We start from the raw sequence: 18,017 nt of genomic DNA, 5'->3' as shown, positions 1-18,017 counted from the left end.
TTATTTAGAAACTCAAAAGGATTATGAAAGTAAGTGAATATTGACTAAATATTAAATTCAAATATGAGGCATATTTTGCATTTAGCTAAATTTAAGATAGCATTTGCATGAGACTAAAAAAGTACAAAGATACTAGATATCTACTTTAGATATCTAATATAAATTAAATATCTAAAATAGAAGGTGGTGCTATCTATTAAGTTATTTGAAGATTATGAAAGTTTGTTTCAGTATTCCACTGTGTGCTTTTATTGTCTGTTGTCTTTCTAGTTTTCTTATAAATACTAAAATACATCTTTCTTATAAGCCCTCTAATTTAACAGAACTGTCAACACTGTGAAAGCATTTGAAACTATATTCAAGCGCACATAAAACGTATTACCAGTATTCATTCATCAGCAAGTTGTCAGGTATCCTCTGTGTGCTAGGGACTGTGCTAAGGCCCAGTAGTTAAAAACAGTGAACAGGACAGAAAAAGGTCTTTGTCTTTGGGCAATGTATAATCTAATGAGATAGACGTTTATTTCTAAACTATATGTGTGACAAGCATATAGGAGCTCAACCAGTTTGAAGGTAAAGGTGGCCAGAGAAAGCAACAGTAAAGCTGAGCCCCAGTGAGGACAAGGAATTGGCTAGGCCAACAGGACAAGCGATGGGAGCTCAAAGCGCTCCGGGTGTGTGGGGCAGGGGGGCAATGAGCCAGGGCAAAACCAAACCTGAGTCGAGAGAGAGAGAGGCCGGGGCCAGGTCAGGCAGAGCCATTCACTTTGTAAGTAACTCCTCCCACATCGTGTATCCAAAGTAGTTTTGCTGCTTTAAGCCCTAACACTGCACCTGCCCAGCTCTGCCTCTTCTTGCTCCTCTGACCCCCCACCACTCCATCCCTCCTTGTCCAGAGCCATCTCAAGAGCCACTTTTCAATGAAGCTTTTGCTGACTTACCACCGCCAGAATATCACCGCCCTTATGCTCAGATCACATTTTCAGTCTATTATTTTACCTGACGACTCACTTTGTACTATGTTTACCTATGCATGTGTCTTTCTACCCCACCAGATGTTTAGTTTCTTAAGTACACTTTGTGTCCCACAAAGTGCTTGATCCAGCATCTAATACACGGTAAGATGGTCAAAAACTTTTACTTAAGTTGAAAAAAAATTACTTTTGATTTGCTATTGTTTCTGTTTTCTACCAGGGATTCTTAATGTATAAGTCAGACATCTATAAGTTGTCTTCATGGTTCTTTCCACAAGGTTGTAATGTGAAAATATCATTTGAACAGTGCAGGCTTCTTAAACCATCTAATCCCCAACTCAAAGTATTCTTAAACTGATGAATTTTTTCCTTCTCTTCTTGTTTCTTCTTCCCTCTTACATTACTCCACGTGGTTACACACAGATTTTTACCCCATTACAGGAAGCCTACAGTATGTGAGGGCATTCATCATTAGTGAAGGGTGATGGGCTCTGACAATGGAGTTTGCACTAAAGGAGAATTTCTAATTTATGCTTCGTGTTTTCACACAGGAGACTTTTTTTTTTTGGTAGTTCTTTACATTTTGTTACAAAACGAAGTACTGTTTTTCTTGTTAAGCACAAAACAATCTTTTTATATATTTATATCAGACCTATTTATCTTTTTACAAAGAAGGGCAGTGTTTATAATTTTAAACTTTGAAGTCAACATAATTATGAAATTATCTTCATTTTGTAATCTGAATCACCAAAATTCATTTTGAAAAGTTCTGCTGTGAAAAGCTTAAAACTTCCATGTAAATAAATGATTAGTCCACAGAGGTAATTAGATTTCTTCTCAACACTGTTAACATTAAACAAGACCACATGAAGGCATTCACTTTCAAATGTTCCCTCTCTGTAAAGAGAGCTTTCCTTCTATTCTTACTTTCTAATCCTATATTCTAATAAACTTTTGCCTCAAAACAAAACAAAAAAGACCATGTGATTCAAGAGTCTCACTAGTTAGGGTGAGATTTCACAAATACAAACACAGGACACACAGCTAAATGTGAATCTCAGACCAAACAGATAATTTTGTAATAGAATATGTCCTATGTAAAAACTGTTACTTACCTGAAATTGAAATGTGCAAAAACTTGAAACAACCCAAATGTCCATCAACTGATGAATGGATAAACTGTTGTATATCCAAAAAATGGAAGGCAGCCCAGTAATAAAAAGGAACAAATTGATGTACAGGCAACAAAACAGATGAATCTCAATATAATTATGCTGAGTGAAATTTAAACCAGGTAAGAGAGTACACATACTTTATAACTCCATTTATATAAAATTCTAGAAAATACATTACAATCTATAGTGATAGAAAGCAATCAGTGTGGGGCGCCTGCATGGCTCAGTCGGTTAAGTGTCTGGCTTTGGCTCAGGTCATGATCTCCTGGTTCGTGGGTTCAAGCCCCATGTCGGGCTCTGTGCTGACAGCTAGCTCAGAGCCTGAAGGCTGTTTCAGATTCTGTATCTCCCTCTCTCTCTGACCCTCCTTTGCTCGCACTGTCTCCCTCTGTCTCTCAAAAATAAATAAAAAGCATTAAAAGTTTTTGTATAAAAAAAAGCAATCAGTAGTTTCCTGGAGAACTGGTAAGGAATGTGTAATGGATAGGGTAGGAGTAAGGGATTACAAAGAGGCCCAAGTAAACTTTTGGGGGTTATGGATGTGTTGCTAATTTGGTTGTGATGATGGTTTCATGGGCAGATATATGTGTGCGTATGAAAATTAATGAGTGCATTTTAAAGATGTGTAATTTGGACAAGAAAACCCAACAATGTCTGATACAAAAAAATATACAGGGAACGTGCAAATCCAAGGTCACTGTGGTTAGCTAGTACAGACTAGGCAGATCAGTGTTGTTTGTTTTTAGCCTGGTGAAAGCAATGAGAGATTTCTTTTTCCCACCTAGGTATATCATGACCTTTTTCTGGATCCTTTAACCAGAAGTCTTTTTTTTTTTTTTTTTTTTTAGTTTATTTATTTGACAGAGAAAGCGTGCATGCATGTATTTGCACATGTGTGAGTGGGAGAGGAGTTGAGAGAGAGAGAGAGAGAGAGAGAGAGAGAGAGAGAGAATCCCAAGCAGGTTCCACACTGTCCACACAGAGCTGGACACGAGAATCAAATTCATGAACCATGAGATCATGACCTGAGCTGAAATCAAGAGTTGGACACTTAAACAACTGCGCCACCCAGGTGCCCTCCAGCCCAATATATTAAGTGGAGAGTATAAGCAGAAACCCATTTTTTCATAATTTACCTAAGCCAATTTATGTACCCTTTTTCCTCTAACATCTGAGCATTTCTCAATACCTTTGTGACACTGATGAAACTTATACTGGAATGACTTTGGGTAATCATTCTTGGAGTACACGTCATGTAATCCTTTCATCCTAAATTGCTAGTTTACTATCCCAAGATTCCTGACTTACAGTTTTATCGCACTTTCTCTGATGTACAATGTCTTCAGCTTCCATGTATTTTCTTTATTGTCTCAAGATTCCCTCCCTTCTCAATGCTGGCTGCTTGCCTCACCCCCTCGACCCCTCTCTTGGGTCACACCCTCTAGGATTTAACATGGTCTCTGGAGATCCTGCTCAGTTAGATCTTAACTTTACTGACATAAGTAAGAGATAAGGAGTGGGTGCTTGTGTGGTTCAGTCGATTGAGCGTCCGACTTCAGCTCAGGTCATGATCTCGCAGTTTGTGGGTTCGAGCCTGCGTCGGGCTCTGTGCTGACAGCTCAGAGCCTGGAGCCTGCTTCAGATTCTGTGTCTCCCTCTCTCTCTGTCTCAAAAATAAACAAATATTTAAAAAAAATTTTTTTTAAAGATAAGGAAATGGCTGGTATCTAAAAGAATGTGGTAGTGTTAAAATGACTTTACATGCAGAAATCAGTTCTTTTGTTTTCATTTATTGATTCAACAAATATCAATAAATTACTTTCAGTATATGTACTGCTCTAGTGGACCAGGATGTTAGCATAGCAGACTCACTTTGACAGAGATTTCAAAAAATAAAGAGCTACCTAGTTCTTTGAGATGATCAATAAGACTGACAAACCTCTAGCCAGACTGATTAGGAAATAGAGAAGGCACAAATTACCCATATCAGGAATGAGAGAGGTGACATCACTACCTATTGTACCTAAACCTATTGAAGGAATAAAAAAGGAATTATCACAAACACAAACATCTTTATGCCAAAATAATTCAACAACTTAGATCCTGTGTCCATGAAAGAAATGGAATTGAAGTTCAAAATCTTCACACAGGGTGCCTAGGTGGCTCAGTCATTAAGTATCTGACTTCTGCTTAGGTGATGATTTCACAACTCATGAGTTCCAGTCCCACACTGTGTAAAACATGAGCTCCGGGTGAGCCCTGGTTTTCTCTATCTCTTGCCTGCTCTCTCTCGCGCGCGCTCGCGCTCTCTCTCTCTCTCTCTCTCTCTCTCCCTCTCTGCCCCTCACTCACTTGCACCCTTTCTCTCTCAAAACAAATAAACAAACTTTCCCACAAAGAAAACTCTAGGTCCAGCTACCTTCACTTATAAGGTTTAAGGAAAAACATAATATTACCAAATGTTTAAGGACATAATACTAATTTTACTTAAACTCCTCCAAAAATTGAAGAAGGAATCTTGTAACCTACACAATGAGGCCAGTAGGACTTTTACACCAAAACCAGACTAAAGGCCAGTACCATTCATGAATACATATGTAAAACTTGTAAAAGTTTTGTCAAATAAAATCCAGCAACATATTAAAAGGAAAACAAAACGTGTCAAGTGGGGTTTATCCTAAGAATGCAGGGTTGGTTTAATACTCAGAAATCAAAGTAATTCACCATATTAGTAAATTGAAAAAACCGTTAAAATACATCCAACAAAATCCGACATGTATTCCTGAAAAAAACTCAGGAAACTGAAGGGAATTTCCTCAACCTGATGAAGGAAAAACCAACAGTTAATATCATACTTAATGAAAAAAGACTGAATTCTTTTCCCTAAGATTAGATATAAGACAGGCGTGTCCACACTTCACTATTTCTATTCAACACTGTATTGAAGGTTCTAGCCAGAGCATTCAGGGAAAAGAAAAAAAAACTGGTGAATGCAATATTGAAGATAAATATACAAAAATCAATCATTTTTATGTATTAGCAATAAAGAAATTGAAATTTAAAAAAATCCATTTACAATTACATCAGAAATATGAAATACATTGGGATACATCTGACAGGATGGGAAAGATCTCTAACACTGAAAGCTACAAAAGATTGCTAAGGTAAAACAAAAAAAGTCTAAGTTAATGAGATGCACCTGGTTAAAAATCATAATAATGTTAAGATTTTCTTTGCTTCTCAAATTTAATACAATCACAATAAAAATCTCAGGTTTTTTTTTTTTTGGTAGAAATTGACAAACTAATTATAAAATGCAAATGGAAATGCAAAAAACCCAGAATAGTCAACACAGCTCTTAATAACAACTAAGTTGGAAGCTTGACAGTTCTGGTTTCAAAAATTATTATGAAGCAAACAGCATTAAAAACAGCATTTTAAACAAAGAGAGCAATAAACAGAATAGACTCCCGAAATAAGTCCCCATATGTATGGACAATAGGTTTTTGATAAAGGCACAAGGACAGTGTAATCAAATAAGGACAGCCTTCTAATGTTTTATTTATTTATTTAGTGTTTTTTTATTTATTTTTGAGACAGAGAGAGGCAGAGCATGAGCGGGGAGGGGCAGAGAGAGAGGGAGACACAGAATCTGAAGCAGGCTCCCGGCTCTGAGCTAGCTGTCAGCACAGAGCCTGACGTGGGGCTTGAACTCACAAACTGAGATCATGATCTGAGCCAAAGCCGGATGCTCAACTGACTGAGCCACCCAGGTGCCCCATTTTTTAAATTTATTTTTGAGAGACAGAGAGAGCAGGGGAGAGTCAGAGAAAGGGAGACACAGAATCTGAAGCAGGCTCTAGGCTCTGAGCTAGCGGTCAGCACAGAGCCGATGCGGGGCTCGAACCTACAAGCTGTGAGATCATGACCTGAGCTGAAGCCAGGCGCTTAACCAACTGAGCCACCCAGGTGCCCCAGGAGAGCTTCTAAAGAAATAGTGCAGGAACAACTGGACGGCCATATGCATAACAACAACAAATAACTTGGAAGTGTACCTCACACCATATACAATAATTCAAAATCGCAAAACCTAAAACTATAAGCTTTTTTTTTTTTTTAAGACAGAATCTTAAGCAGGCCCCATGCTCCAGCGTGGAGCCTGACGCAGAGCTGGATCCCATGACACGGGATCATGTGATGACCTGAGCTGAATTTAAGAGACAGATGCTCAACTGACTGAACCACCTAGGTGCCCCCAAACTATAAACTTCTAAAAGCAAATAGGAGAAGATCTTTGTCACCTTATGCCTATTTGGGTTTGACAAAGATTTCTTAGTTACAATATCAAAAGCACAATCCATAAAAGGAACAAATTGATAAATGTATTTCATCAAAATGAAAAACTCTGGCTCTTTAAAAGAGACTATTAAAAGAATAAAGACAAGAAACAGGCTGGGAGAAAATATTTGCAAAGCATATATCCGATAAAGGACTTGTGTCCAGAATATATACATAAAGAACTCTCAGACTCAGCAACAACAAAAAAAATGCAGGGGCATCTAGGTGGCTCAGTCAGCTGAGTGTCCAACTTTGGCCCAGGTCATGATATGGTTCATGAGTTCGAGCCCAATGTCGCGCTCTGTGCTGACAGCTCAGAGCCTGGAACCTGCTTCAGATTCTGTGTCTCCCTCTCTCTCTGCCCCTTCCCACTCACACTCTGTCTCTGTCTCTCTCTCTCTCGATCATAATAATAATAATACTAATAAACATTTTAAAGATTTAAAAACCACAAAAGCAATGCAAGGGGTGTCTGGGTGGCTCAGTTAAGCATCTGACTCTTTTTTTTTTTTTAACAGTTTTTTATTTATTTTTGAGAGACAGACAGTGTGAGCAGGGAAGGGTCAGAGAGAGGGAAATAGAATCCGAAGCAGGCTCCAGGCTCTGAGCTAACTGACAGCACAGAGCCTGATGCAGGGCTCGAACCCACAAACTGTGAGATCATGACCTGAGCCAAAGCAGGAGGCTTCACCGACTGAGCCACCCAGGCGCCCCCAGCATCTGACTCTTGATCTCGGCTCAGGTCATGATCTCAGGGTTTAGAAGTTTGAGCCCCAAGTCAGGTTAAACACTGACATCGTGGAGCCTGCTACGGATTCTCTGTCTCTCTGCCCCTCCCCTGTTTGTACACTTTCTCTCTCTCTCAAAATAAATAAATAAAGTTTAAAAATGCGATTAAAAGAAACAGACTAAAGATTGGAAAATACACTCGAAGATACACGAATGGCCAATAAAACACATGTAAATGGTGTTCATAAAGAGAAGGAGGGGATAAGTCACACACTAAAAAATATTTGTAAAAGATGTATCTGATAAAGGACTTTCAGTACTTTTGAGATGCTATTACAAAAATGCCACAAATTTGGTGGCTTATAAACATTTACTTCTCACAGTTCTGGAGGTTGGAAAGTCCAGAAAAGGTGCCAGCATGGCTGGGTGGGGGTCTTTTGGGGTGGAGGAGGCTAGGTTGCTCCGAGGAGTTATTTTTATAAGGGCACCAATCTCAATCATGAGGGTGCCTCTCTCATGATATAATCACCTCTCAAAACCCCCACCTCCTGATATCATCGTTAGAGATTAGAGTTTTAACAACATGAATTTTGGGTGTACACAAACATTCAGATCAAAGCAGACTATTATCCAAAATAAACAAAAAAAAATCTTTTCAAATTTAACAATAAGAAAAACAACCAGATTTAAAAATGGGCCAAAGACCTTAACAGACTCTTCACCAAAGATGTACAGATGGCCAAAATAAAATAAAATAAAATAAAATAAAAATAAAAGATTGCTAAGAAGCACATGAAAAGATGCTCCACATAATATATTTACAGGGAAATGCAAATTAAGACAATTAGATATATCTACACTATTAGTACACAGAAATTCAAAACACCGACAATAGCCAATGCTGACAGGAATGTGAAACAACAGAAACTTTCATTTGTTGCTGATGGGAATGCAAAAATGATACAGCCACTTTGGAAGACAGTCTGGTGACCTCTAGTTCCTTCCAAAACTACACGTACTCTTACCATATAATATGGCTATCATGCTCCTTAGTGTATTTACTGAATTAAGTTGTATTAAGTTGAATTAAGTTGCATAACAACAACAAATAACTTGTAAGTGTACCTCACACCATATACAATAATTCAAAATCGCAAAACCTAAAACTATAAGCTTTTTTTTTTTTTTTTTAAGACAGAATCTTAAGCAGGCCCCACGCTCCAGCGTGGAGCCTGACGCAGAGCTGGATCCCATGACATGGGATCATGTGATGTAATTAAGTTGAATTAAGTTGTATTTACTGAATTAAGTCTATTTTTTTTAAAGGTATTTGATATAATTAGGCACTAGGGAAATGCAAGATAAAACCACAGTGAGAATCGACCACATGCCTACTAGCATGCTAAAATTAACAAGGCTGGCCAACCAAATGTGGGTGACAATATGAGGTAACTGGAAGTCTCATATATTGTTGGTGGGAATACAAAAGGCATAACCGTTTTGGGAAAATGTTTGGCAGTTTCTTTAAAAATTAAACACACTTCTTCCTACCATATGATCTAACCATTTCACTTATAGGTATCTACTTAAGAGAATAGGAAATACGTGTTCATATAAAGCCTTATATACAAATATTTATAGCAGTAATAGCCAAACAAATGGAAACAATCCAAATGTTCATCAACAGCTGAATGTTTATGAATGGTTAAATAATGGTATATCCATAAAATGGAATACTACTTACCAATAAAAATGAAGCATTGGCAAAACAACATAGATGCATCGGAAAATAATTATGCTGAGGAACAGAGGCAGACCACAGAGTACATATGATTCCATTTACATGATAATCTAGATAATGCAAACTAATCCATAGTGACTAAAAGCAGGAGATGGCAGGGGAAGTGGGAAACGAAGGGCGAAAGAAGAGATTAAAAAGGGAGCTGAGGAAACTTTTGAGATGATGGATATTCCTACTAGCTTGATGCTGGTGAAGAGAAGGGCAGCCAGCCTAGAAAGAGATCATTTGGAGCTGAGCTAAACCCATCTCCGCCATTCCGAACCAAAAACCACTCCCAGTTCCCCAGTAACACTGGATGCTGATGTCCTCTCTTCTGTTTGATTACAATCAGATTTTGACATTAGCCCAAGTTCCCAAATAGAAGACTGAGGAAGGAACATACCATACTGAACAAAATAACTGTATGTGACTTACTCCTCTTAACTCTTAAATTGTGAGGGCCTGGGTGGCTTCTGGTCCCGAGGGCCATCATGCAGTGAAGAGCATGCATTCATAAGTAAGTTGTAAAGAGCAACTGAAGACCTAACAAAAAAGATACATAATTTAGTTCTTTAAGTCCTTATGTCTTCTCTTAGGCCTTCTCTTTGGTGTAATAGAAAAATCAAAGCTATGTATTTGGGGTTAGTCTTACCTCCATGTTGTCTGCTGCGTCTGTCTTGCCTCCCACTATTGAGCTAAGGTAGGCGGTGACTTTGAACGGCTGGGTTCCTTTTTAGGTGATACGGCACCCCAGGTTGGGAGCACCGGCTAGCTGTGTTCAGGTGCTCAGCGGGCAGTGCTGCGTGCTCGGAGTTGACCGAAGTTAATGCGTCAACTTCAATTCGCAGGTGCAGGAACAGGGGCCTAACGGAGGATCCAGTCCAGCTACCCAGATTCCTGACACACAGTGATTTGACTGAATGGGTGTCGTCGCCACAGGGGCAGGAGCGCATTTGGGGAAGGGGTTCAAAATTTGGAGTGCGACAGACCTGGTTCCAACAGAGCTCTGCTACTCAGCGGCCATGAGACCTCGCACACTCGTCCCCTTCGGCCCTCGATTTCCTCCTCGCTCGGCCCGCCGGGGGCGAGGCGTCGACGTGTCGACGCGTCGACGCGCCGCTCCGCACGCCTGCTGCCGGCCGCACAGGAAGCGCGGAGGCCGGGATGGGTGCCGCGCCGACGCCCCCTGCCGGCTGGCTCCAGACGCTCGCCACCCGGCGCCCAACGCTCCGCTCTCGGCCGCCCGCCGCCGGATGCACTGCGTCCGCCCCGTCCTCTGCCTCCTGGGGGCTCTGGCTGCCTGTGGCGCTGTCGGCTTTCTCGGCTGCTGTGTGTACTTCGACCGGAAGCGGCGTGGCGACCCCGCGTTCAGGCGGCGCCTGCGGGACAGTGAGTGCGACCGCGGCGGCGAAGCGGCGGGGCGGTCGGAGGGCTACCGAGTAGCACGTGCCCCGATGTATTTGCAGATAGCAGGGCCCAGCTGCGGAAGGCTGAGGGACGGGGCGCCCAGGTGAAGTGCTTAGCGACGCCGAGATGGCTTAACCTCCCCGCCCTGCAGATTCTGGCTCGGCGTCAGGGTCCCAGCTTGGTGGCTAGCGGGCATTTCGAGGCGCCCCTCTGCCTGCCTGCCCGCTCCTGGCTTACATTCGGGTAGTTTTTATTGTCTGCTTACGAGAGAAAAAGGAAGGAAAGAAAAGCCATTTGGGGTTATGAAAAAGCATCCCACTTTAAAAAGAGAATTCTTGGGGTGCCTGGGTGGCTCAGTCGGTTGGGCCTCCGGCTTCGGCTCAGGTCAGATCTCACGTTCGTGGGTTCGAGCCCCGCGTCGGGCTCTGTGCTGACAGCCAGCTCAGGACCTGGAGCCTGTCTTCAGATTCTGTGTCTTCCTCTCTCTCTGCCCCTCCCCCTCTCATGCTCTGTCTTTCTCTGTATCAAAAATAAATTTAAAAATTAAAAAAAATAAAAAGAGAATTCTTGAGGACAGCAAGCATAAAACATAAAAACTCTTCGGATAGGACAGACTGCAGCTGAAGTGATTGGGAGTGCAGTTGATATTTTGAGTCAAGGATTGTCCACTCTACCTACCTTTAAAAACCAGCCCTGGACGTGGCAATGACGCCGTTGTGAGATGCTGGTTACCTTCATGAGCCAGGCTGATCCAAAGCACAGCGTTCTTCCGAACACCACCACCCATTGCCCTGCCAAGCGCTCACCGTGCCCTTTGCCAAGTTTACAAGCACTGTTAGTACCCTAGGCAAGAAAAGAAATTGGCAACCTACAAAGCTATGTTTGTCATAGTTAATTACAGTAGGACTTCACTGTGTGTACTTAGAAGCTAGGTAAAATATGGATGAAAGTTATTACAAGCACCTCAACCTAATTTAAATATGCCAGTATTTTTTTAATCACCTAAAATTGCTAATTTCATTTTAAGAAGATTTAAATATTAAAAAGAACAACCGTGTTTATCATACTTTGGATTTGGAGACTAGTTTCAAGATACGAGTTTTTTCATAAAAAATAAATAATTTTGATCAGTAAACCTATACCTCACATTCATTACTCATTGTTAACCATTTCGTGAATCTTTTAGTTGTGGGATCCAGCAAAGAATGAAAAATTGCAAGAACTTCTGCAAGAGGTACAAACGGGAGAACTTTGGTTATCCAGAGGTGAGAATGTAAACATTCTTTTGTAAGCAGTTGCTCTTGATGATACATGTTCAAAAAATATTTGATTGATGTTTCTATGTCAAAGAACTTAACTGGCCAGATGTGTTAACTAACTTCCTTTAGTTAAAGAGAAACTGCCCCAGCATTTTTGCTTGATTCCACTGTTCATCGCCATCATATTATACTGAGCATTCAAGGTTGATGTTGCAGTCTAGGAAATGGGCAGATGGAGAAACAAAGCCAAATACAGTAACCTCATTTATTGTTAGGTAAAATTCTAAGTAAATGAATTTTCCAAATGACTAAATGTTGTATGAATTAAAATTTTAAGAAGTTTAAGCTGCTTTAGAAAATTTTCCTGCATTCTGAAGAGTAGTCTTAACAAAATAACTTTTTTAAAAGTTTATTTATTTGAGAGAGAGAGTGAGGGAGGGGCAGAGAGAGGGAGAGAGAGAATCCCAAGCCAACTCCATGCTGTCAGCAGAGAGCCCAACTCGGAGCTTGATCTCATGAATCCTGAGATCATGACCTGAACCAAAATCAAGAGTTGGATGCTTAACCACCTGAGTGAGCCATCCAGGCACCCCAGTCATGACTTATTTTTTAAAAAATTTTTAACATTTGTTCATTTTTGAGAGATGGAGAGAGACAGAGCATGAGTGGGGGAGGGGCAGATAGAGGGGTAGACACATAATCCCAAGCAGGCCCAGGTTCTGAGCTGTCAGCACAGAGCTGATGCAGGGCTCAAACCCACAGACCATGAGATCATGACCTGAGCTGAAGTCAGACATCCATCAGACCTTGACCCAGATGCCTCAATAATTACTTATTTTTGATGATAAAATAATTAGAAATGACAATTCTTGTACTGTTTAATGTAGTGATGTCTGTAGGGCCTACCTTGGACTTAATGGCCATTAACTATATTTTGAATTATAATTTATCCCCACTCAATTCCACATAGATTTGAGAAGGCTTCACAATATTGTCAGGTAAAATGATGGTAGATGATGTAAGTATTTTATAAATATTATATGCAGTAATCATGTCTTTGGTCTGGTGCTAAACTCTGGAAAGGAAAGTAATTTGCTTTCAGGCTTCTTATGTAAGGAATGAATGATGTTTCTGGATAAATGAGCATTATACCCATTTATGCATCTTTTTTTTCAAGTTTTGCAAATATCCTCTCATCACAGATACCCATTACTGTATCTATTTTTGCTCTTTGATTGTCTTTTTTGAAAAAAAATTTATTTTATAATTTTTTTGTTTTTGTTTTTATTTATTTTTGAGAGACAGAGAGAGCGAGCGCGAGCAGGGGAAGGTCAGAGAGAGGGAGACACAGAATCTGAAGACAGGCTCCAGGCTCTGAGCTAGCGGTCAGCACCGAGCCTGATGTGGGGCTCAAACCCATGAACCGTGAGATCGTGACCTGAGCCAAAGCCGGATCCTTAACTGACTGAGCCACCCAGGCGCCCTGAAAAAAATTTTGTTTTTCAGCTGCATTTAAGAGGTAGCATCCTCCAGAATTTATGAAAACCACCCAGCTCTGCCCCTAAACAGGAATGATTTTATACAAGGAAGTAAAGCAGAAATTTTATGGACCTTCATTTGCACAGGCCTCTTTAAATGTTCTGGGACAAGTCTTATCAATTTTGTTTTCATAATTTTATATTCTTTTTCTTAAAAGGACCCCCCCAGGGGTGCCTATCTGGCTCGTCCAATAGATTTCAGGGTCATGAGTTTGAGCCCCATATTGGGGGTAGAGATTACTTAAAAAAAATAAAATCTTTTAAAAGAAAAGGGCCTTCAAAATATATAAGCTAGGGACCTCACAAAGTCTAGATTAATTTTTAGATGTGGATACTGCTTGTACATCGGTGCAATTAAAATAGAACCTTTCGGCTCTAACATTTTGTGAATTGGGATAATATAAATATGGAGAGAAAAGTAGGAATTATAAAATTAAGTTATTTTATGACACATCTTTATTCACTTTAAGAGCCTTCATGTCATGGAGGTGACTATGTTACAAATATTGAGATAATTAAAATAAAAATTGCAAACTTAGGTTTTAAACTTTTTCTCTCTTAAGGATAACATTATCTAAGCATTCTGTATGTCCATATTTTACTTCTAATGGAGTTCTCATCTTGGTTGTTTATTTAAAATCCCACCAAACCCCAAACCAATTAAATCAGAATGTCTGAGGCAGGACCCAGGCATCAATATTTGTTATTTAATAGTTTATTGTCAAATTGGTTTCCACATAACACCCAGTGCCTCTCCCCACAAGTGCCCTCCTCCATTACCACCACCTCTTTTCCCCCCTCCCACTCCCCCTTCAGTCCACGGTTCCTTTTCAGTATTCAATAGTCTCTCATGATTTATGTCCCTCACTCTCCCCAGCTCTCTTTCCCCCTTCCTCTCCCCATGGTCCTCAGTTAGGTTTCTCCTGTTAGACCTATGACTGCAAACATATGGTATCTGTCCTTCTCTGCCTGACTTATTTCACTTAGCATGACACCCTCGAGGTCCATCCACTTTCCTACAAATGTCCATATGTCATTCCCTCTTATTGCCATGTAGTACTCCATTGTGTATATATACATCTTCTTGATCCACTCATCAGGTGATGGATATTTAGGCTCTTTCCATGATTTGGCTATTGTTGACATTGCTGCTATGAACATTGGGGTACATGTGCTCCTATGCATCAGCACTTCTGTATCCCTTGGGTAAATCCCTAGCAGTGCTATTGCTGGGTCATAGGGGAGTTCTATGGCTAGTTTTTTGAGGACCTTCCACATTGTTTTCCAGAACGGCTACACCAGTTTACATTCCCACCAACAGTGTAGGAGGGCAGGCATCAGTATTTTTTAAATGTCCCTAGGTTATTGAAATACACTGAGGACCCGCGTTATAATGCAATAGTTCTTCACCTGGTTTTCTATAATCTTTTCCATTTTCTCCATGTCTGCCACCCCTCCAGTTTTCATTCCTTCGCCGTCAGGCAGTAGAGGTCTGCAGCCACCTCAGCGTGGTTGTGTCCACAGAGGACAGCAGAGCCAATAATTGTGATTGAAATTTCTGATTAGCTGATTTATTGGTTGGCTGACTTACTTGACCAAATTGATTGCTTTTGTATCACATTAGCTCTATCAGCTTGAGAGGAGGCACTATTATATCTTTTTTTTTTAAAGGTTCAATACACATTATTTTGACTTCATGTGTCATGTCCATAAAGCTGTAATTTTACTAACTTAAACCTTTCAGTGAAATACTAGTGAAGTATTTCATTTAAGAAATACCTTGAATGCCTACAAAGTTACTGAAAACCCAGCAATGAAATTTCTTAGGTTGAAAATGGAAAATTAGGTGTCTAGACACAAGACCTTTAACTCTTAAAAACTTATGTACTATAGGCAAGGTTTGCTTTGTGTGTCCTTCTGATGGTTTTTCAGTTTAAACTTCACACAAGTCTGGGAAGCATTGTTTTCTGTCATGCACTTTTATCTCCAGATGGCCAAGTATTTCAGCCAACAAATGGAAAATTATATAACACCTAAGAGGCAAGTGCACTGTATTCTCAAGGTTCAGAAAAGTAGGTTCTGTTACTAATTGTGGCATTAAATAGTTCTGAAACTTTAAATCATTTCACTGATCTTTGCCTCAGTTTCTTAGAATGAAGTACTAAGTGTTTCCATGGGGGCGCCTGGGTTAAGCATCTAACTCTTGATTTTAGCTCATGTCATGAGCTCATGATTTGTGAGTTTGGAGCCCCGCATCATGCTTGGCACTACTCAGAGCCTGCTCTCTCCCTCTCTTCCTGCCCCTTCCCCACTCTCTCTCTCAAAACAAACATTAAAAATAACTTTTTTACATTTATTTATTTTTGAGAGACTGAGCACAAGTGAGGGAGGGCCAGAGAGAAAAGGAGACCCAGAATCTGAAGCAGGCTCCAGGCTCCAAGCTGTCAGCACAGAGCTCGACACAGGGCTTGAACTCACAAGCTGTGAGATCATGACCTGAGCCGAAGTCGGATGCTTAGCCGACTGAGCCACCCAGGCGCCCCCATAATAAACATTCTTAAAAAAATTCTACGATTAACTTCCACAGTGCACAGATTTTCATTCTTAGTTTACAGCCAATTATCCTTAAACTCACTTTAAAATTACTTAGAAGTTAAAGTTCATAAATCTCTTTTCTTCCCCTGTATATGTAATTCATGTTACCCTAAATCTTGTTTCAAACTCTTTGATAATAGGATCTGTTTTTGAATTCTCATTTGGCCAGAACATCAGGTGTTTCATTTATATTTCATCAGTCACACATGTGGAGTTAAGATAGCCTACCTTCTATCAGTAACAGCAGCCCACAACCTTTAAAAAATACTCCACACTCCCTTCTTGCAAACCCACATCAAAGAACATGCAAACTAAGAGTGCACTTTTAATATTTATTTTTGAGAGCAAGTGCGAACAGGGGAGTGGCAGAAAAGGGACAGAGGATCCAAAGTGGGCTGTGCACTGTCAGCACAGAGCCTGACGTAGGGCTCAAACTCATAAACCATAGCATCATGATTTGAGCCGAAGACAGATGCTTAACTGAGCCACCCAAACACTCCCAAGAATGCACTTTTTAATAGTAATTTGGGTCATAAAATTATTCATAAAAATAATTCATCTTGCAGCTTGATCATAGTGAATCTAAATATTAATTTCTTTTAGAGGAACAGTGTGAGCAGGGGAGGGGCAGAAAGAGAGGGAGACATAGAATGAAGCAAGCTCCAGGCTCTGAGCTGTCAGCACAGAGCCTGACACAGGGCTCAAACCCACGAACTGTGAAATCATGACCTAAGCCAAAGTAAATGCTTAACCAATGAGCCGCCCAGGCGCCTCTGAGCACAGTGAATCTAACTGGCAGTTCAACATTTGCCCCATTTATAGTCTTTACTCTTTTTTTAAGTTTATTTTGAGGGAGAGCATCAGCCAGGGAGAATCAGAAAGAGGGAGAAGGGGAAAGGAGAGGAAAGAGAATCCCAAGCAGGCTCCATACTACCAGTGTGAAGCTTAAGGGTTTGAACATACAAATCATGAGATCATGTCCTAAGTTGAAGCCAAAAATCTAGTGCTTAACTGACTGAGCCATCCAGGCGCCCCAAGACTTCACTCTTTAAGACTTGTTTAAACAGTCTGTAGTTTGATATGCTTTTTTCATTTTAATACTTGGGTGTTTTCTTGGTAATTTGTGGGATGTTTATTTTGAAGAACGTTAGAATTTTGCTTTAAATATTACCAATCTGTTTCAGGAGAGCATCGATTGGGAGTTGAACATCTCAGCAATGCCCTTGTAGTGTGTGGACAACCACAAGAACTTCTGAAGGTTTTCCAACACACACTCCCTCCTAAGGTATTTGAGATGCTGTTTACAAAATTCCGTATTTGCCAGATCAGTACGTACTTGACTTTCCTAAATGAACCATGTTAGGCTTGATTACATAAAATGGCAGTTTGGGTGTGGATAGCACAAGGTTTTAAATGAGTAGAATCTCTGAATTTTTGGTTGCTTTTTTTGCCTTATGAGGAAACAAGCATATTCTTTCATGTTCCTTTAACTATAATGAATTATTTTGTTGAGTCTTCTAGATATTTCAACATTAAAGATAGCATTAATATTTTGTACTTTCAAAGACGCAACAATTAGTGACTGCAATGTCAACAGACGCCTGTAAAATAAATGGTATTGTTAGTTATATGATGTAATAGCTTAAAAACTAGATGTAATACAGAAAACCCTAGTTTATCAAAGCAGAATACTTCTGGCTTCAAATCATATGACAAAACAGAAATCACTTTGATAATATAAACATATAGACTATAATTAGTTATTTTCTTAAATGAAAATTTAGATTGATATCAAGTGAAATCCATTCATAAGCCAATTTATTAGTAGGTATTAGTCTATGTACATTTTCCAAACTGCTTGGTATACTTATGCATCAACTAGAATTTCCTGCAGATGTTTGGATTTGTTGTAGGATTCATTTAGCCCTAAGACACTACTTTAACTTCAGTTCACTTTTTATTGCACTGATCACATGACATGGCTGAGAATACACTGTATATTGTTAGACTCTCAGCTTTTGGACAAAACACAAAACACAGTCTTCACTAGAGCATAGTAGTCAACTCTTATACATTCCCAAGGGAATCTCAGATGGGATGTTTCCTGAAGATCTACGAAAATATGGCTAGGATAAGAATGTGTAATGCCCATCCTCACACAAGAAGGGAGGCAAGAAAAGGATTGTGCATTGAAATGATTAGCAAATAACTATTTTATGTAT

The 18,017-nt window shown here is 39.9% G+C and overlaps 1 protein-coding gene across 1 annotated transcript; it reads left to right on the top strand.

The window, feature by feature from the left end:
* The first annotated feature begins 10,249 nt into the window (after positions 1-10,249).
* TOMM20L (translocase of outer mitochondrial membrane 20 like) lies at positions 10,250-17,988 on the top strand. The gene is made up of 5 exons (XM_029951629.1): positions 10,250-10,385; positions 10,463-10,506; positions 11,590-11,668; positions 16,980-17,091; positions 17,976-17,988. Exons 1-5 carry the CDS (start codon positions 10,250-10,252, stop codon positions 17,986-17,988), a joined length of 384 nt encoding a protein of 127 aa, XP_029807489.1.
* The last annotated feature ends 29 nt before the right edge of the window (positions 17,989-18,017 follow it).

Source organism: Suricata suricatta, chromosome 9, assembly GCF_006229205.1.
Source record: "Suricata suricatta isolate VVHF042 chromosome 9, meerkat_22Aug2017_6uvM2_HiC, whole genome shotgun sequence".
NCBI classification, from domain to species: Eukaryota; Metazoa; Chordata; class Mammalia; order Carnivora; family Herpestidae; genus Suricata; species Suricata suricatta.
This window is presented reverse-complemented; position numbering and strand designations above follow the sequence as displayed.